Source organism: Metopolophium dirhodum, chromosome 4 (assembly GCF_019925205.1).
Source record: "Metopolophium dirhodum isolate CAU chromosome 4, ASM1992520v1, whole genome shotgun sequence".
Taxonomy (NCBI): domain Eukaryota; kingdom Metazoa; phylum Arthropoda; class Insecta; order Hemiptera; family Aphididae; genus Metopolophium; species Metopolophium dirhodum.
Genome location: NC_083563.1, coordinates 20864961 through 20887639, shown reverse-complemented (window position 1 = coordinate 20887639; position 22679 = coordinate 20864961). Strand labels below are relative to the sequence as shown.

At 28.9% G+C, this 22679-nt stretch overlaps 2 protein-coding genes across 6 annotated transcripts in view; both read left to right on the top strand.

The window, feature by feature from the left end:
• The window catches only part of LOC132942526 (sodium-independent sulfate anion transporter), a 30603-nt gene extending 29987 nt beyond the window's left edge, over positions 1 to 616 (top strand). For both annotated transcript variants that reach the window (XM_061011028.1, XM_061011029.1), the window contains exon 12: positions 76 to 616. In XM_061011028.1, coding sequence (XP_060867011.1) covers positions 76 to 176 — 101 coding nt within the window. In that variant the 3' untranslated portion in view covers positions 177 to 616. The remainder of the gene's footprint in view (positions 1 to 75) is intronic.
• A 1668-nt stretch (positions 617 to 2284) lies between these two features.
• On the top strand, positions 2285 to 21923 carry LOC132942529 (UNC93-like protein MFSD11). Of its 4 annotated transcripts, none has more exons than XM_061011037.1 (10): positions 2285 to 2559; positions 11018 to 11229; positions 13740 to 13855; positions 14281 to 14450; positions 14690 to 14866; positions 15784 to 16064; positions 17131 to 17256; positions 17565 to 17754; positions 21545 to 21680; positions 21762 to 21923. In XM_061011037.1, exons 3-10 carry the CDS (start codon positions 13769 to 13771, stop codon positions 21891 to 21893), a joined length of 1299 nt encoding a protein of 432 aa, XP_060867020.1. In that variant the 5' UTR covers positions 2285 to 2559; positions 11018 to 11229; positions 13740 to 13768; the 3' UTR covers positions 21894 to 21923. The 4 variants fall into 4 exon arrangements, with proteins under 4 accessions (XP_060867020.1, XP_060867019.1, XP_060867021.1 ...); XM_061011038.1 differs by lacking the exon at positions 11018 to 11229 and having other exon boundaries at positions 2334 to 2369; positions 2457 to 2559; XM_061011036.1 differs by lacking the exon at positions 11018 to 11229.
• The last annotated feature ends 756 nt before the right edge of the window (positions 21924 to 22679 follow it).

Here is a 22679-nt window from a genome sequence, read left to right as displayed (position 1 = left end):
ATTAGATGCCCTAATAATAAAATCAAATTATTTTGAATTAATAATAATAAAATATTTTTAATTCATTTATTTTAGATATCAACTCTTCTGGAAATCCAGCGGAATTAAAAGACATAATACATACATCATCCCAGCAGTCACACGAAACTCCGCTTTTAAACAGAAGACAACATTAGATAGATAGTAAATACACAAGCTATTTTATAGTTTAACGTTTTCCTACATGATGAATAATTCTATTGTAATTTAATTTATACAGAATCATCATATATGAGTATTATTTACCTCATATAAAGGTCTAATTTAAATATTTATTTTTTTTTGTGAACTTTGTGTTTACATTCAATAATGACAAATTATTTTCATGTGTACAAATGTTGTTCACCCATCAAAAGTTAGAAATTAAGGAATCATTTTTTATTAATATTTTATTATTTTCAATAATTTTAATTTATTTATATATTTTTCTAATATTCATTTGTACACTTGTTCGTTGTACACTTGTTCGTTGTACACTTGTACTATACTTGTGTAGTTTGTATGAATGTATGACAATATTTTTATATATGAAAGACATGAATATTTTTCTAAGTTAATTAAGTAAAAAATTGTCAATTACATTTTTTAACTGAATTCCTATTTAAGGTTTGTTTTTAAATAGTGTTTCAAATTAATTGTTTTTGTAGGTTCTCATTTAAATAATCAATATTTAAACTCAATTTGATGAATAATCTAAGTTTAAAAACTATTAATATTGTTTTAACTTTAAAATATTTTTGTATATTAGTTTTGAATAGATAGTAGTTTTTTTTGTGTTACGCGAAAAAGTTGTATTGCAATTTATTTTATTTTACAATTTGTATTTCAAACACATGCAGGATAATTGATGCAAGTATTATTACAATCACTCAAACGTATTAAATAAATATCTCAAGTATATTTTTAATGCAGTTGTTTTTATTTCTAGGAAAAATCACAAGATTAATTTTATACGAATATGTATACTAAAATAAACTTAATAAACATAAAACAAATTCTTTGTCATAATATTATGGATCTATAGATTTTAATAAATTCTTACTGAAGGCCGGAGCAAGGAGCATTTGATTTTTCGATGATAACATTGTTTAGTCTAGACAAAATCCGTTGATAGTTTTTTTTATTAATAACAATTGAATAATAGATGATACTTAGGGTAAAATTATAAACTTTAATAACGACCAGGGCTCGGGACTTATATCACATAAAATCATTAAAATAAGCGTTTAAAAACATCATTATAAGCACTCAAATAAACATTTAAAAAACTTAAATTCAAGCAAAAATATTTCATAAAAAAAAAAAAACTTTCTTTTTACATGATAAAGTAGGTGCTATAGAGATGATATGTATAACTGAATCAAAAAAAAAAAATAAATCTTTATATTACAAAAAAATCAAACTTCACTTTCGAAATAATTTGTATTATAATTTATAGATTTTCCGAGGAATTTTCTGAAAATTAAAATGTAAATGATATATACAAATAGTTGAAAAAAAAATTGATTAATTAAATCTTACCGTCATTATTGCATTAAATGATTTAATTTTAATTCTATCATATCAACTTTGCAGTAGAAAACCATAAAAAAGTAGAAAAACTGGTCAAAAAAGCAAAAATAACCAGAAAAACTGGAAATAAACATTTTTTTTTTTTAGAAAAATCTATGAAAAAAGCAAAAATAGCACTTTCAAGTTTCATAATTGATCGTGTCGTAACACGACATACACTTCCATAGCACTCTACTACATTTTAAGTCAATCCATAAAAATAAGCAAATGCTTCAAGTCCCGAGTCCTGCTAACGACTAATAAAATATATTTAACTTTTAAAAATGTGGAAAGTATTAAGTAAATTGAATGATTAATGTCCATGAGTCAGGCATAACTATTTACTTATAGTTTACACGACACTCAGCAGTGATTTTCTCATGCCTGTAATATTAAAATATTTTATCAATTATATATTTATATTGTGTTATCTTCATTCCGAATCGATTATAAGCTGTTGGGTAAATATTTTAGTAAAAATTCTTGATGTTTAAATTGAGCCATAAGTTGTAACCAACAAGTTATATTTTATAATAATTAATAGTAGGCAATTAGGTAATTAAATTAGTGCAGTAAAACCAGCTATACTAAACTCTGATACAGTTTCCAATAATTACTTATCTGCGCAATGTTTGATTATTACGTTTACATCTTATATAGATTAGAATGTGTGAAGATTATAGGTCTTTATTCAATTTTATGTAACTGTTGAAATATAATAGTAAAGCCGTCCCTATGCACAAAATATTTTGTAGTGTGATAAAAGTTATGTTAATAACGTTAGTACATTTTTATAAACGTTTTACTATTGTTAAATGTTAATGGTTTTTTTTATGTTTTGTTTTTATTATTATTATCATTATCAGCTATAACTTTTTCAAGAGATTTACTGTATTAAACATTGGTCACCGACTACTGGTTCCATTCACCGTGGTGTGAATAAGATTAGATTTATGTATCAATTATTATGTGAGTCACAAATTCTTAGTAATATTTAAAATAAATGTTATACATTTATTTTCTGTTAAGAGGACGTTACACGGACAAATGTTGTCTCCGTCTTACAAGTGCGTAACATGGCAAATTTTACTATCAGCAGCTGATAGCTCCTTTAGCTCCGTGAGTTTAAAAATTAGAGTAAATTGTCTTCTTATAAAATTTAAAGGTAAGATTATTATCTAGGGCATTTCACTGGCTTTTTGTTATATTTTAATTTTAAAGCGAGTTATGAGTATTTTAAGATGCACAAAAAAAATTTTCAATTTTAATATAATAAAAAGTTTACAAGATGCCCTAGATAATAATCTTATCTTTAAATGTTATAAGAGGTCAATTTACTCTAATTTTTAAGCTAACGGAGCTAACGGAGCTAAACAAGATCTGCTAAACGTAACATTTGCTATGTTACTCATTTGTAAGACGGAGAAAACAAATGTCTGTGTAGCGTCCTTTTAGCAAATTACAAAATAATATTATTATTAGTAATACTAATAATTTATGTGTATAAAAGAACTACCCTTTAAACAGTGACCTACCTACAGGCCCCCACATCAAATGTTGGGCCCCTGTACTAAATATACTCCCTGTCTACCTATGCATTTTTTTTCCATATTTTCTTTTATGAACTTAAAGGGGTTTTATAATAGTAATACGATAAGTTTAATTCATTTTTGCCAAAATCATTGAATTTATTATATTATTAATACCTATTTAATTATTAATATAATAGAGTGCATATTTATATCATATATTATTGTTGTTAACTTTTGATTTAATGCCGTCTTACCGTAGAACTGTGTGAACAGTGAATTGGTTCGTGCTTTGTAGTATAAATAGACAAAATCATAAAATAAATTTAAATGTTTTAAAAATGTCATTATGGCATCGTGTATATAAAATATAATTTGTTACTACCTACCTACATAGGTGCAATTAGGCGAGGGAGATTAGCCGCTCCAGTTTTATCCGTAGCCCCCAGTTTTTTTTAATAATATTTTAGTTTAAAATATAAATTATCAGGGTCTATGCTGCAGTCTGCTTATTCAATTCTAGACCCTCTCAGAAAAATTTCCTTAGTTGCGCTTTTACGGTTACCAGCTTATAAATATACGTAAACGTTACTTTAAACTTTATATTTATTATGTGATTTCATCCAAACTTAAGCTTAAAATGTCAATGTCTCGTGATTTTTCATATGATGGCGGCATTATAATCTGTCTAAAGTTCATAGGTACATTTAATTGTGTCGATAATGTAAAAGATAAATGTCAATTGCCTAATATTTTAATCAAATTATTATAATCTATATATATAAAAATGAATGTTTGTCTGTCTGTCTGTGTGTGAGTCATTTATGCATTCGTAAACGGCTGGACTAATGATGATGAAATTTATTACATAGATAGATTAGACCTCTGAGCAGGAGATTTAAAAAGGGAGAGGACCAACCCCGGGAGGTGCTCAAACAGGGATTTTGAGATTTCCGGTTGAAAATTTTGTTTATAAATGGTGGCCATGGGTTTTAAAGGTATAATAATAATAATTATTGGTTGCCATTTGTTTAAAATGGTTGCATAAAGGCCATTTAAAATGGTTGGCATTTTTAATGGGCAACGAAGTCCACGGGATCAGCTAGTAATATTATAATAACAAGAGTAGGTAAACTAAAGTACCTATAGCCACCTAGTACCTATAATAGGTAATGACTAATGACGAATAGCATTGCAGATCACACAAATAATCAATGGTAGGTATATCTAATAGCGACAGCCGACAGTGTATGAAAAATCACGTGGAATTATGTGTACGCATGTATAGGAACTAGGAGGTATTTATATACCTAAATGGGTAGAAACGTGTTCAGCTACTTTTCTGATGAAACTAGATAACACAATTTTATCAACAAATGGCAATCACAAAAAAACTAAATTAATAATCATATATGGGTTAAAAATTAAAAGTTGTTTAAAACATTCGAACGCTTACCTACACCATTACGCCTAATCTGGCAACATCGCAATATTTTTTACGCGCAGTCGTAGTATCTTACATAATATAAACATAATATTATATTTTACCCAAAACGGATACTCTATTGTCCCGTAAAAACGTGCACAACCGAAATTATGAAAAAGGTAAAATGCGCGCAATCGTACATTATTACTGACCTAATTTAATAATACCGATCAAACTAAAATTTATACCTAGTAAAAATTGGAGTAGGCATCTGGCATTTGTTTTGTGATAATCTACTAACATATTTTTCTGAACTCGGTTGCGCGTTAACGTTACCTACCTATACCGGCTATACCTAACCGAAAGCTGCTAACGAAATATAATATTGTTCTTATGAACTGCAATTTTCCTTGTTAGTGCCTACCTATATACATTGTGTGCAGTAATGTATACTTAATATTATGTTTCTTCATTTTTCAGAACTTTATTGATCAAATATTCACGTGGTTGTAATTATTGCGACCTTTAGGTCTTAATTTTAGATTAGATAGGTATACTTATTTATACATTCAATAGAAATTGATTGATTAAATAAATGCTCGATGCATTAATCAATACTTTATTGAAATATATGCGTACAATCTATAATTATTTTTTTTATAACATAATAGTAACATATTAATTATTTGTATATACATGGTCATTGGTCACATGGATATTGGATACACATAGTTATTAGTCATTAATTATTATTATTTCATAGTCCCTTAATCAAATAGTGATAGTGATAATATTATATAGGTACCTACATGGAAATATAGAATAATAATTTAATTGCATAACCGTACGTACAATCACCTTTTAGATTCCAATACGGTTTAAAATACAGTTTATTGTACAATTATACCTACCATTAAAAACGGCCAATTTGTACGGTTTCATTTTCCTCCAAAACGAGATACCCTTTTCCTTCACTGTCCACTTGTCCAAAAAAAAAGTTTGGTTTCCATTTTCCTCCTCATTGTTTTAGACTGAAATTATGTCTATTTTTCTCCAATATTTTAGCCAGTGTTGTAGTATTACGTTCCGTATTATAAAAATAAAGTAAGGCTAGGATAATTTTTCGGTTGAAACATTCTGGTATCGACTATCTATATCAGCTGTCGATTAATTTATTTATTCGTATGGCAAATTTTCGATTTATTTATTAATTATTCGATTAATAAAGAATATTTTTTATTTTTTTGTTATGCAAAGTTATTTATATAAACTATTTTATTATTTTATTTATTATTTATTGGAGGAATATGGACAGTGGAGAAAACGGTATCTCGTTTTTGGAGGAAAATGGCTACGGCCCCCAATTTATTAATCTAGGTGCTAGGCCAATTGTGACGGGGCATGGACACCTCTGCCCCCCCTTAAATCCGCCACTGCTATAAGCCTATATTTCTAAAAATATTTTATTATAAATACATTTACATATATTACGATCAGTAACTTATTTTTCTATAATAATAATATGATTGGTTGAAAACTTGAAGTTTTTGAACTAATTTTTTCCTTATAACAAACGGAGAGCTAAATAATTAATTTAAGTAGTAGGTTGGTATCTCTACTTCTGTGGTGTCATTTTAGATATTTACTTATTTCTATAGAGGAGAGATCGAATAAATTCAATTACAATACTAAACACGACTGCTAAAATGATAGATATGGAAAAAGTGGAAAATAAAGTTATATAAAAAATATACTATCAGAAGTTTCTTAGAAATCATAGATAAATTTAAGAGTATACATTTTGTTCTTAGAATTTTTAGTAAGTAGATACAAACCACTGATGGGTTGCTGGAATAATGATAAAGTAAGTTTAAAAAACATTATGGGATTATAAATTATTAGTTAAAACCTACCTACCTATATTATTGTTGTTGTACATTATCTATATCAAAACAAATAAAATCGTTATTTTCCGTTTGAATATCAAATTCGTATACACATTTGAACTTGAGATGTTTATAAAAATTAGTGACATTGTATTTTCGATAGTTTTTGGTCGCTGTAAGATAAATTTATGAATTACCTATGATGAACTTTCAAGATTTTTCACCCAGTATTATTTTTTTTTATCAAAACATTATAAAAATTAGTATATAATAAATTGTGGAATATATTATGTTATTGCAGTTGATATTTTTTGAATAATAGTAAAATAACAACAATTGTATGAGGATAAATCTTAATTTTACGCCTAAATACTCAATTTCGTAAAAATTTGAATTTCAATCTGCCGTTAATTATGTATATGCGCAAATTGAATGCAAATGTATAGTAAGTAAATAACTTATGTGATTTTTTTATCACATTTCAATGGTTTTTACAAACAAACAAAAATGTAAAATTAAAAGTCGACTAAGAATTTTATATATATAGGTACTATAAATAGCTACAAATTATAACCAACAGGTTTTGAAAATGTTATCTTGCATTCTTGCCTAGAAAATGCTGCAAGTATATAACTATTTGGTTTTCGTTAAAGTGTTTACGATTATTCCTTTTTTAATACAACAAAATAACAAAATTGATTTAGTCAAAATTGATACAGCCAGATAAAATACACTCCTGTTTTATTGAAAATGTTTTTTCTTTTCCAATAAGGTATTTTTAAAAGTACAACTGAAAATTTAACTACCTTCATCTCTGATACCTACTGTTTACTAACAAAGCGGTCAGGGCCAGCTTTAGGTAATATTTGTGAGGGGTCGTGATGGTTAACGAAATTGACGACTAAAATAATTCATGCATAATTATAAAACCCTAAAAAAATTTTCTTGTTACACTCAAAATGTCAATTATTTGTTTCTACTAAATACTATGTTGAAGCTAAAACTCAGCGTCGAAATTTTGATTTTTTTTTTTTATATTACCATCTATTGTATAAATTTGAGCTCAATAATTAGTGTACAGGAACTAAACATAAAATCTAGATAAAAGCATGTATTTATTTATACTTTTTAATATTTAATATTAATTATGATATTGTTCTAGAATAAGAATTCGTCAAACCCTTATTTAGACCGTATAATACAATAAATGTGAAATGTCGATATTAATTTTAGCTGCAGGGACACGGGAAAAAAATCATTATATTGGCACATTAAGCTTAAAATAGAACATATTTTTCCACCGAGGTTTATTTAATATAATTAATTTTTTTTTTATTCACACTTTAGATTCTGAGTGGAACGATGAATGTATTGATTTTACAATAATGTGTATTTTTTTTTTGTGTCTGTCATCATGGTTTGGGGGTAAAACTGCTTCGATTTTCTTCAACAGTATCTTGTTCGATGGGAAAGTGAATCTAGTTGGTGCATTTGGGAGGTCTAATTTTAAAATTCTCAATAGTTTTCAAAAGCGCCGGAAAAATTAAGGAAAAACAGGAATTTTTTTTATAAGCATTTAAAGTTCAAATTCTGACAAAATTTATCACATGCAAAATTTAATAATTATTTTGTAGTTAAACATGTATAAAATGTTCAACTTTTATAGCCAAGGATTAAAATTGAACACCCTCCATTACAGTGACCCACTTGTAACCTACTGTACAGCAAAGCGACATCATCAACTTACCCACTTTTATTTTGTATTTTTATATTTTATACATATTTTTTTTATTTGACAATGTGAATGTGCCGACTGAAATATTAGGTTAAATGAGTGAGGGGTCATGATGACCCCTTAAACCCCCCCTCCCTCCGGCCCTGAGAGCGGTTATTTATTTAGGTAACTACTAATTATAGATTACTATAGTAATTACCTACTTGACAGACTTTTTTTTTAAATACACACAATTTTAAAGAGTTTATATGAATCCAACGTATAATCACAAATTATCTCTTGTCTGTTCATCATCTGGTCATAAAAACAAAAAAATGTACTTTTTCTATTATATTGGAACTATAACACCTTAGTACCTGAACTTAATTACAGTTTATCCTCATCGTTGAATTAATAATAAATGTGTTATGTATTCGTTGATAATGATAATGAAAATATACCTATTACAAAATACCTATTAAAGACTACCTTTTATCTAAATATCAATTTAATTTAACTGCCGTGTTACCTACACTTTACAGACAAATTGTTTATAATATACATGTAAAACTACATTTTAAATATGTATCCCTATCGTATAATGTATTACTGCTATAGAATCAGCACCTTTTATTATATTTAATATTATAATATATCCCCTATAACATTTTTGAGTAAATATTCAGAAAATTATTCTGTTAAAAAAAATAGGTTCACGAGTGTGAAATATATTCCTTATAATTTATTGTAAAGGTATTAGGAACAATAGGAACATGCACATTTCAATTGCCAGAAAACAATATAACAATGCAGTCTTTGAACAAGTGTTTGGAAATTATGTTTTATGTTTTACTGAAGTATCTGTTTTAAGTACATAATATTACCTATATTAAAAATTTAAAAACAATCAACCTGATAGGTACAACAAAACACTTCTAATATGAGGCAAAATCAATGTAAAGTTAAGTGTTTGATTATAATTTAGTAAAAAATACTTAAAAAAAAATTTTTGAGTACCCTATTTTAATTGTACCTACGTGGTTTTTAAAATGCCTATTTCAGAACTTATGTTTAGTGTGCATTAATATGTATTTGCTTCAAACTAGATTAGATCATATAAAAATATGTATACATATAAAATACGAATTTATTTTCGTAGCTCGCGTAATGGACGAGGGACAAGGGTCGGGGGTTATATATTATATACTGTGGTACAAACTACATTTATACCTATTGGCAAACTGTTCTGTTCTTTAGTGACCATTAACTATATACATATTGTTCAAAATAAATATACAGTCAGAATATATCATATAATGGTGACATTTTATGTTTTTAAGAACTATACCTATCATAAGTTACCAAAGTAATCAAATTTTATAATTAATTGCAAACGCCAAACATTTTACCTAGATATTTTTCATTTTTCTCACAATTTAATGGAGTTGTACGTTCAAAAAAATCAATAATATTCTTTATTTTTAATTTTTTTTTATTAAATTGTTGTAGTTTTGTGAAAGGCAGTTATCGAACAATACTCGTTATATTTTGACATTTTACGATAAAAATGAATTTAGTAAATTATAAAATTTTTCTATGCTTATTATAATTTAATTTAATATGCGACTCAGATAATGCGACTCTTTAATTTATCTTTATGCTAATTTTTAATAAGTAGTGAGTACAGTATATAATTTATATCGAGTGGTCAATGACAATTCTCGGGTTGTTTCTGCGCGTTTATTAAATGACAGACTCGATTATTGAGTAGTTCAAAGTTCAAGAACAATAATATGTGTATTAAGTACAACTTTACAGTTTATGGTTCTATAAAATCATGCAATATGATAAAATACGTATACTGAGTTTTAAATTTCGTTTGCAGAATTTTACCTCAAATCAGGCCCAGATCGGGCCATATTAATGGAAGACAATACAAGTTTGACCATAAAATAATAGTTGAAATAATTACTATTTGTATACAATTTTTATTAGGTTTAAGACCGTTTTATATATACAACCAATTCTATGTTGTAGGCACATACTATATACAGTAAAACTGTAAAAGTGTAAAACAGCCTGATACCAAATAATTTTTTTTGTACTTACATAATACAAGGATTAAACAGAATATGTTTATGTATAGACAATACTTAATATCATATTTTTAATTGCTTATTAAATTGAATAATTTGAACCCTTACAATATATAGGTAGGTAGTTCTGAAAAAAAATCATTTGTTCGTGTTATTTTGAAAATTGTATTGATAACGCTTTAAATATTTTACTACGTCGGAGCCTATTTTGTATACGCAATCGTTTTGCCTTTAAAAGATTTCTCTATTATTCGTCAAATATACAAAATCGTGTTCCCATTAATATAAATTTGAAAATTTGTTTTTTTTTCGCTCCATTCCTTAAATTTTTGGAAACATTCTTAATTTTATAATGCATAACCATCAGTGTTAGTCACTGTCACTGAGTAAAAAGAGCACAAATTACGCCTTATTATTCGGACCAAAATTGAAAATGTGATATTAAGATGATCGCGAAATTAGCTATTTAAGCAATATACCATCGACATTTTCAACTTCAAATGGCTATAACTTCAAAACTAAGACTGACTGCCCAATTCTGAGTGCATTATCGTTCTTAAACGTATAAACTATATACGATAAATTACGTATAAGAATAATATATTAGGTATTATGTTTTATATAAATCATTTTATTTTTTATAAAATAAATAATGAAATATAAAATATGCTATATTAATTGTAAAAAACCCGATAACGCCATGTCACCGCGTGTACGTATTATAATAATATAGTTCTCGTATGATACGTATTTCGTTCATTCGTTTTGAAATGCAGCGAGCTAAAATCACGCCAATAAGTCCATACCACGAAACAAAAGATTATGATGTATCACGAACACTTGGTCGTTAATAATTATCAACCCATCGATAATTATTAGAACGTTCTATTAAACAAAAATTAGAACTGCAGTCTACTATTTGATATTCTGAGGATAAGTCGGTTTACTCAGTGAAGGTCTAGTAAAAACAGGACAGTAGAACACACAGGTTTGTTGAATTCAATTTATAAAGTTTTAAGGTAATTTATTTGGTTTTCAAATCATATTATCATAATATAGTGCAATATTTTCAAAATTTTATGGTGTATAGAAAATGCTAATATAAACATTCAGTGACATTTTAAAGTATCTACAGTCATTTGTTTTTTAATTGCAATAAAATAAGAAAATTGTTACATGAGAAATCGAGTTATGTTGTAAAAATATAAATTTCAGACGCTCATATAAATTTAATTTAGTTTCTTGTAGACATTTTTTTTTTGATAAAGGTAAACAAACTTATGAGTAATCTTATATTGCATTTTCAAATCTTAGATTTAAAAAAAAAAAATTTTATGAATTCTCAACTCAAAATAATTTGCTAATTTTCGTGATTTTTCCGTATTTTGTCAAAATTTGAACTTTAAATGCTTATAAATAAAAACTGTGACTAAGGATTTTTCATTTTTTTCATTTGCCTTTGAAATAATAACCTAGGAGCCTTCTATTAAATTTTCAAGCTTTTTTACTCAACAGATAAAATTGTATTGATATTTATAGAAAAAAAAACTAAAAAAAATGGAAATTGACAATGTCCGCAAACAGCTCAAAATAAGTCAAAATATTTAGAAAATGCAATTATAAACATTCAGTCAAAATTTCATGTCCCTACGGTCATTTGTTTTAGAGTTAGACCAAAAACCAAAATCGATTTTCTCGAAAACAGATTTTGCGTACAAATTCCCGTTTTTCCTTAATTTTTCTTTTGTTTTTCACGACGCTTTTGAAAACTACTGAGAAATTTTTTCTTTTGACCCCCTAAAGTACCAACTAGATTCACTTTCCTATCAGAAAAGTTACTGTTGAAGAAAATCCAAGCACTTTTACTGTCCTAACAGGTGATGACAGACACAAAAATAAAAAAAAAATTAAAAAATTAAAAAAAAAACACACATCATTGTATAATCAATACATTCATCGCTTCGCTCAGAAATTAAAATTAAAAACTATATAGCCATTGGTGCAACCAGAAATTTGAACTAGAGGGTGCTTAAGCTTCAGGTTTTTTTATGACTCAGTGGGATCTAACATCTACTGATTTTTTAGAGGGGGGGGGGGGCTAAAGACCTAAAGCACCCCCGTTGCGCCAATGGTATATAGCTAATACAAATTGGGTACAACACGATTGCGAACGTTTTACCTTTTTTATAACACGATTGCGAACGAATGACGCTTATCAGAGAATTTGGTGTTTTACCTAAAAAACGGAACGATTGCGAACGTTTTTATAGACCACGTTGCCAAGTTTACAAAATATTTTTTTTAAATAAAAACTATTGATATTAATTACACAATGAAAACAACAACTGCGTTACAAACTAAAATAAAATAAAATAATATTTGATTATAATTATTAATAATACTATTACAAAATCTACGTGTTAATGTTACGTTAAAAGCTGAAAAATAAATAAAATAACGGCTTTTAAAAATTGTTTTCTACATTTTTGCTTTTTTTAAATTTTTTCCCTGGTAGGAATTTCCAGTTTTTCTTAAATATAAAATTAGATCCTTGTGTATTTTATAATCATTATAATTTTGTAATGTTAATTCAATTTTAGATTTATCTTTTTTGGCCATAGGATTATATACGTTGTTTTTAATTGAATTTATTATTGTCAAATTTTGAGCTTGTGTTTCTTTTAAAACTGATATCACGACGTGTGTTGGAGGATGGGGGCTATAAAACTGACCATTATACGTTCTATGAAAGCTCTCTGGGCCATTGTTAGTTCTACAAAATAATTATAAAAACTTAGAGATCTTGTATTTACTGGTAAAATTTAAGTGGGAAGGAACAAGAATTCAAGTTATTTTTTTTTAAATCATACCTTGGATTTACTGAAGGTTCTTGTGCCCAAATATATGGTGGAAATAATGCATCAGGTGGAATATATGTCGATACTAAATAGTCTGTAAATACATGACCTTCTTCAAGGCTGGGGCATTCGGGCATTTAAAAATGTGTTATTGACTAACACCAAATCTGACAACACCGCACGATTAAAGGCAGGTAAAAATGTTCGCAATCGTGTTACCGGAAAAGGTCCGTTCGCAATCGTTCCATTCGGAATCGTATATTACCCATACAAATTATATTAAAATTAATTTTCCATAAAATATAACAAAATAAACATCATAAGATAATTTCATAACCGTAATTAATTATCAAGTAAAATCAACTTAAATAGTTTACCTATTGTCATAAGTAAATATTAATCATAACATATTATTCTTAGAAATAGAGGCTACTACGTCCGTCACTACTCAGACTCATTTTTCATATGCAATTATTCATCATTCAGTTTAAATTTAAGTATTTAACACATCAATATTACAGTTATGATTTACAAATATACTCAATGACGAGGTGCACACAAAACCAGCAGAGTGACTTCCCTGATTTTATTTTAATTGTATATTATGTATAACATTATATATTTTTTCTCCTTTGTTTAGATATTCATCGGTAAAGCAGTATTTCTACAATGGACAAGAGACTAATGAATATCAGCATATTAGGCTTGGGTTTTATGTTTGTATTTACATCGTTTTTGACCGTGAGCAATATCGAGGTAATAACATTATTCAAATATTAATATTAAAAAATTAAAATTAATTATTATAGTTTTGTAATCTATAGTTATTAAAAAAGTAAATTATTATAAGCAAGCTTAAAAAATTCGCTATTACATAAGTTATTTTGAGATAGGTTCCTACTTCCTTAGAATATGTATTTACGGACAGAATTTAGAAAAAAATTGAGTAATTTACACAAACAACTTCACACACTTGTTATACGCAATTACTAATACAGTAGAACTATAGTTTTTATAATATGGAAACATATATTGTACGACATATTATTATAATATTATAATCTAATTGAATCCTGAAAGTGGATATATAATAATATCTACATAATATATATACTCATGTCCACGTGCTTACTTATAGGATAATCATGAAATAATATAAAACGTAATTATGTTGATTTCAGAAAACAGTATTGAAAAGTATCGAAAAAGACGATCCCTCATTTACCGGCGACGGGTACACGAGTCTCTGTATCATATATGGCGTGTTTGCCTTGTGCAACTGGTTGGCACCGGCAATAATTGGCGCTATTGGCAGCCGAAAATCTATTTACTTGGGATCGACATGTTACGTGTACGTATATACTAAAATATTTACATTATTTATACGTTATAATTTTAGCAGTTTAGCACAATATTAAGTATATTCATCATTCATATTTACATATTAAGCATTGATAACCACTGTGTGACGGGGAGTATAAGACCATTCCCCCGGGGGTTTTTACACCTTTAGCCATATGTCATATTAAGCAGTCGAATAGTTACAAAATATACTTGATGATATTATGCCATGTGCGCATTGTATTACAGATTGTTTTTGACGCCGTTCCTCTGGCCGTCCAACATTCTGCTATACACCACGTCTGTGTTGCTAGGTTTCGGAGCATCGATTATTTGGACCGGACAAGGCACATACCTGACCATGAACTCGGATTCGTCGACCATATCCAGGAATTCGGGAATATTTTGGGCCATGTCGAAAATAAGGTATTTTTATGTTGTGCTTATAATACTTACATTGGTACAATACCTATACGTACTAATATATAAACCCAAAATTAAGCGATTGACTGAAAGAAAAAACCCAGATTTTGTCATCGTACAAATTCCCGTTTTTCCTTAATTTTTCTTTTGTTTTCCACGTCGCGTTTGTAAACTACTGGGAAATTTTTACTTTTGACCCCCTAAAGTACCAACTAGATTCACTTTCCTATCAGCAAAGTTACTGTTGAAGAAAATCCAAGCACTTTTACTGTCCTAAAAGGTGATAACAGACACAAAAAAAAAAAAAAAAAACACACATCATTGTAAAATCAATACATTCATCGCTTCGCTCAGAATCTAAAAATGAAGTTGATCATACTCGGTGAATCACGTGACACCCGTATTCATGGTTGTGTGCAGTATGCCAGTAGTACGACTGTACGAGTCTTGATCACCAGCTCTGTCTCGACGAAGCATGTCAGTATATGGCACGCATTTTCTGAGGGTTACGCACCGGATGGCTCATAGCCCCATAGGACGTGATTAGATGGGGTAAGATGCACGTACCCTGTAAAATACCCTATAGTTGGTAATCATAGCAACAAATTATATTCATGATATCAACGTAATTTTTGAACCTCAACCCTATAATATTACTATGTACGTTACTCCGCGATATGTGCCTAAATGACATGTTGACATTTGTTGTTGTTTATAAAAGAGGTCAGACTTTGTGTTGGAATAGGTGACGTTTCAAAGGAGGATGGGAAGTGTCTTGCCTGGATTACCCACCCAACCCCCCTCCTCATGCAGGTCCACGTAAAATTAAACGCCCTTACAATACTTGTCTGATTGTAGATACATATTTTTTTTACATTATTTTGTTTTTTGTGTCCCGCATACACGGAACGTACTTACAGCATATGCATTGGAAACGTTTTTATGATATTGGTGCTCCGTGACAAGACCGAGCTGAACGAATCCACCAGAAATCTGGTGTTCACCGTGCTGGCAGTGGTGTGTGGTTTTGGCACGCTTATATTGATGGTCTTACGTCCGTCCGTGGACGCCGATGGCAAGGAAAACGAAGTGAACTTACAAAAACCAATCAGCGTGATTCCGAAACAAGAACTGAGGGATTCGATGAGGCTTTTGATGACCAAAGATATGCTCTTATTAAGCACATTGTTCTTGTTCACCGGTAGGTGTGAAAATGCGGTCGACGCACATACATATTAAGACACCACTCACCACACGTCATATCCATGATATAAATTATAAACGTATATAAGCGGTTCATCGGTATCATTTTAGTATTTATCGGTACCTAGAAGGTTTCTGGGTTTTAGAGTTTGTATAAAAAAAGTAAATTAATCTAAAAACTAAGCCATGATCTGAAAATTAAAATTAGGATTTATATTTATTTTGTTTTATTATGCTCTTAAAAAATAACTACCTACTATAAAATTATCACAATTGAAAATTGTCAAGATCGCTCGGATCAGTTTTAATTATAAATAGAGCGTGGGCTTTTATGCAAAATTGCATATTTTTGGATTTTTGTCAGTTATTTCCACGAATCATCATAATTTGAAACTAATGGTGACATTTTTTTTGTATATTTCTGCATATTTAAATGTTAATGCATATCAAACTCGAAATGCATATGATTATTCATTTTAATATCTAATAAATCAAATTTAAAAATATATTAAGTTGTTCTGAAAATTCCCTAAATTTTTTATTAAGTATGTAAGTTATTAATTATTATAAGTTGTTTAATTTGTAAATTTTAAATAAATAAAAAAAAATTCTTGCATATTTTCATGATTTTTACTGCATATTATATGGCATATTTCGATACATTTTAGTGCATAAAAATCCGCGCTCTAATTATAAACTATAAATTAAGTATATTGGTATTAAAGAGAAATCAACCAATAATTAAAAATTATTTAACTATAGGTATACAAAGACCTAAGGACACTAAAATTCAGCTTTTTGAACTGATTTGCACCTTTAATACTTATAAGTTATAACTTACTATAACTTAGATAGCTAGGTGTATTAATCCTATCTAAAGGTACTCGTACTCCCAACAAAACAAAGTTCTTAAGTTCCGAATAAATAAAAAATATTTAATTATGTTGACCTTGGCAAATACTGGCTGCTGTTCCTTTCTTTGTAGTCTACCCATCCTTCCCACAACTAAAAAATTATTTTTGTCTTATTTTGTTTTAGTTATTCTAAACTTTACCTACTCGCAGGTTTGCACGTATCGCTTTACAGTGGCGTGTACAGTTCATGCATCGCGTTCACAAAGTCTTTAGGCACTAACACCAAACAACTGTTGGGCTATACGGGAATACTGGTCGGAGTCGGCGAAGTCACAGGTTCGAATACTAAGTCATGTTTATTACTTTTAAGCACATTATACATCACAGTGGTGGTCAAATGGTTTCGTTATAGGGGGTGGAGGGGGGGAGTTGATGTGGATAATTTATTAACATACAATATTTGATCATTAAAAATATAATTTAAGATTACCGTTTTATACCTATGTATAAGTAATTATAAAAATTGAAAAAATGTTATGGGGCATCATCAACTTGTGCATCATAAATACTTTTATAGGTAATTAATCTATACTATAGATCATAATATTATGTGACTGTGATGCATACGCGTGCGATGATTACAGGTGGTTTGCTATGCAGCGTTTTGGGTAAAAAGTCTGAGAGATCCAATTCAAAATGCAGTGGACTAAGTCGTTCGACCGTGATAATTATCAGTTTTTTCATCAACATCGTAGCGTACGGATTGATCTTTGTCAATCTACCAAACGATTCTCCGTTCGGCGATACTTACAACAAATCGATTATCAAACCTAAGTATGGCATTTTTTTTTCAAATTCATCATTTAACATTTTTAGCAAATTATTATAATGTTTAATATATGTCTATATTACAGTATTGCCTGTATTCCCAATTCAATTATTTTTTTTATCAATCTGAAAAAAACTTTACTAGCTTTGGCCATTTTATGCTATAGCATACAATATTCACTGCAGTTATTATACTTATTTACAATGGCATTTATATTGTGTTTTTAAAATAGTAATATACTAGCTGATCCTGTGCACTTCGTTGCCCGTTAAATGTACCAACTCTATATGACTCAAACTTTGTTCAATTCGTTATTTAATATTCGGTGTACGGTGTTCAAAATTTATCTTAACTTTTCTGATGCCTGGAATAAAAATTCTAATTCGCAGCAGTATATTATCAGGTAGGCAATCTACCTGCGGTAGATCGCGGACCCGGTGCGGTTTGTACGTAAGTGTATGATTTAACTCTAAAGTATCAAAGTTATAACAAGTTTATTTTGATATAATACGGCGGATTAATGTAATCAATTAATACATAGTCCTAACCTAACCTAAACGTACTAAATTCCGACGAATAAAAACCAAATGTAACTCTTTTTAAATTAGCCTATCTTCTTCACAGAGATCTGCACACAAACGTATATATTTTAATATAGGCTATAGTTGATCCTGCACGCTTTGTGGCCCGTAAAAAATGACAACTCTCAAACAAATTTTGATTGTTCAACTCCTTTTTGGCGTAACTCACTGCAGTAAGTGCAACTCAGCCACCCTGGTATAGGCAATGTGTGAAAATTCGATTTGATGCATGCTTGTACCTGATCTGCCCGATTAACCAATAGCAACCAATAATAAATAAATACTATTTCTATTAATTATTTCTCCTATAACCAATAGCAATCATTTATAAACAAATATTTCCATCATAAATCTCAAAATCTCTGTTTGAGCACTTCTATTAATTGAATGTAGCGTGATGTTATATAGCCTATGACCTTCCTCAATGAATGGACTATCCAACAAAAAAATAATTTTTCAATTCGAACCAGTATAGCCCCTTACAGCCCTTTTTTAGTAATAAAAAGTAGCCTATGTTTTTTCTCAGTGTCTAAACTATCTATGTACCAAATTTCATTAAATCGGTTCTGTAGTTTCAGAGCCTATTCAATACAAACAATCAAATTTTTCCTCTTTATAATATTAAGTATAGATATGTACCTACATAAACCAGGTGATTCATTTAACGTAAAACTTTCATTGTTTCAAAGTTCAAACTATTAATGTTTTTGAAAAATATATTTCGTAAAGTACATATTTTTAGAAAATAAATTATACTTTTCACAATATTTTATTGTTATAGATTTTTAAGTTTTTACTGATTTAAATTACAACATAGAATTTTTTATTTCATATTCTGTAGCACAATATAAATAAAATATTATTCAGAGCATTTTTATGTACAAAACTCGAATTAATTAATTGGATATAACAGGCTACTTAAAGTTTAGATGAGCGGAGTAGTGTATCAACATTTTACGGTATACACATGTGCCACTCCACTCCAATACCAACATCACTTATCTACTTTAAATACATCTAACTTATAAAACACTCATCTAAAATTTGATTTATATAATATCTATATATTACTTTTTTTTGTTTATTAATGGTTGCCTTTGGTTGCAGGTTATATATGCCAATTATTTCACAAAGCTAGGTACAATTACGCCGGTCTGTCCGTAAAAATAAAATAAAATAACCCCCAAAAATATATTAATATATAAATATTAAATACTTCTAAAAAATCCGAGATGATCAACTATGACTTAAATACTATTTTAGGTACACTGTATACAAATTTTTTTCAACTACAAAGCTGTACTATTATAGGCTATATTTATAACCTACCTCGCTGTGTCCGTCATCTACCGCAGGCAGATTGCCTACCTGATAATATACTTAGCATTGCCATAAGCGAAACTCAAGGGCAACGCCACGCGGGATGGCTAAAAATTAAAATGTAATATGATTTTGCTTCCATACCTGTGCACAGAAAATTACACCCAAAAGGAGTTAATTAATCACAATTTTTTCCCGCGCAATGCCGGGTTATTCAACTAGTAATATTATATATTAACGAAAAATATTCTGCTTTAAATAAGGAATTGAATAGGTGATGGGAAAGGTGGTACCTTCATGACTAAATAGATCTATTTAGTCATGGGTATCTCTTAGCTGTACAATAGGTGTCGAGTGTGCCACTGTAATGGATAGGGTTGAATTTCAGTTTAATAATATAATATCATAGAAATAGCTCAAAAAGCTTCTAAATATTTGAAAATATTATCATGTATTTACTTACTTACATAAAATGCTAGAATAATCATTTGGGGGAATAAATTTTCGCCCCGCTCAGAATCTAAAATGTAGGTGGTATGCTGTCATTAATAAAATTAATAACTTAAAAAATGATACCTAAAAATAAAAATATAGGACTATTTTTATTCTAAATGTTGTTTCATAATAACTAAAATTATCTTCGTAAAAAAAAAATATTTACGAAAACGTTAATATATTTTTAAATAATGAGCGTTTTTCGATAAAATAATCGATTGATCTATATTATATACTAGCTGATATCCTGGCTTCGCCCGTGTGCAGTTCAGTTTTTTTTTGTGGCAAATATATGCTTCTAGGACCGGCTCAAGCGAAAATAGTGAACTAGGTAAAATCAAATTTTTCCACCCCTAATAATATAATATTATCAGTATTTTGAAAATGCCACCCTATTACTAAAGTGCTGTTTAAGTGCCGCCTTAGGCGTGGGCCTATGTCGCCTACTCCTTGAGCCGGGACTGCGGCTCTATGGTATATATTATATGCTATAAAGGTGTAACTCAGTTTGAATGTATCTCAGTTTTAGTGTACCTCAGTTCATAGACAAATCGACGTCAGCGTATCTAGATTTGTGAAATAATTTTACCTATATGCATATAGGCATATATGCATGGGCAACAACAAGTAGTAGATTTAATTTAGCACTTATTATATTTTTTAACGTGGTTTAAATTACTCACTCTCTAAACTTTTCTAACATCTGTAAAAACAATTTCGGAGATTTTTATCAAAAACGATTGAGTGATTTTTGAGTTTATAAGCTATAGACATTACACATACATTTTGTTTTAAGATATAGTTTATTTATTTGAGGCCAAAGCACGACAATTTTATGTGTGCTTGTACCTGGTCTGATGCCCGAGTAATCAATGACAACTATAAAATAAATATATACAAAAAAAGGTTTCAATTTCCACCGTAAATCTAAAAATTCTTGTTTAAGGATCTCTTTTAGTGTGCATTTTGGAAAATCCTTTCTTATAGTGGGTCTCTATACATAATAAAACGAAATTACTGACCAAATGTCATACTCATAGCTTCAGCGTTCCAGCTAGGCGATGATGCACCATTAAATCAGTCAATTAGGATATAAGCTCTTTTATATAGGTATATACACCCTGTTCAAAATAAAAAGCACATAGACGGCCACGGGCAAAACCAGTTTTTTTATGTAAATCTATGTGCTTCGAAAGCATATAGATTTTTTTTTGTTTCATCATATATTAATTGTTACCTAGGTATGTGATTATATTTTAAATGATGGGATCTGCAATCTATTCACTATCTATCTAGGTGTTTTTATATAGTATTTTGGAAAATATTTGTATAAACATTTGGATTTGTGTTTTTTTTCTATCTAAATTCTAAATAACTACTTAGTATATTATTATTTCAGTTCACACATGGCCGTATTTTGCGGGTTCCTCTTGGGTTTAGGAGACAGTGGGTTCACCACGCAAATATACAACATAATCGGAGTGAAATACTCGAATAACAGTGCTTCTGCCACGTCATTATTCATGTTTATGCAGGTAATTTACTACAATCGCCAATACGAGCGATTTTTGTTTTTTGTTATTTTTTTTTATAATATAACCCCGACTGGTTTGCAGGCAACGTCAGCAGCCATTAGCTTCTTTTACAGCAATCAGTTTGGAATCTACATACAACTAATTATATTGGCAATAGTAATGACCATTGGCACTTTATCGTTTCTCATAGTAGACAAATGTATTATCGTTTAATAGTATATTATAAGAATAAGAATGATGATATTTTTAAATTGACCACACTTTACTCCCGTATAAGTGTATAACGTCATATTATTATAAAATACTTAATGACTGCTTATATTTTATAATCAATTAGATACTCTTATACCCTGCAGAATATGAACGACTACTTAATAGTAGGCACTTACATAAAACCTTAAAATACGTTCAGGTCTTAACAATATCAGCGTATCTATGAAAAATGTTTTTTTTTCAACCCGTAAAGGTTGCAGCTCTCCTTCTGCATTGACCATTCTTCACTCGCAATTTGTTTGAGTATTTGTTTGAATAGCTCCCAGCTACGCATCTTTCTTAATTCACCCAATGAAAAATGTTACAAAACTAAATTTTAAATTTTAAAAATATGAGTACCTAATAATATCTAATAGACAGTAAGTAATCAAAATTCAAATCAATCATCTTATATTACTCTTTACAATCAAATTGTAAAAATAAAATTATAGCGCATAGCTAATAGTTAATTTGATTATTTGTATCATACATGCCACTATTTAATATTAAGTAATGTGAATATTTCGTTTAAATCGACATTTACCGTACCACCGAGGTAAAAACAAGTTTAAAAACATATTATTCATGTAATCTTCTTGTAATATTTCTTGCTATTGATGAAAAAATTAAGTATAATTTATTAAAATATAGTAGGTATGATAAAGAATTAGTTGAGTACCGGGGTGTATACAATATCTATTTGTATGGAAAGAGTTTCCCGCCTTCCCGGCATCGCGTGGCATTCAT

What these genes read in the sequence shown, in the direction of transcription:
- LOC132942529 (XM_061011036.1), top strand. Translation starts at nt 13,769, where the DNA reads ATGGACAAGAGACTAATGAATATCAGCATATTAGGCTTGGGTTTTATG. An exon ending in TGGGCCATGTCGAAAATAAG is followed by an intron (nt 14,867 to 15,783) that starts GTATTTTTATGT and finishes ACGTACTTACAG; the next exon opens with CATATGCATTGGAAACGTTT. An exon ending in CACATTGTTCTTGTTCACCG is followed by an intron (nt 16,065 to 17,130) that starts GTAGGTGTGAAA and finishes ACCTACTCGCAG; the next exon opens with GTTTGCACGTATCGCTTTAC.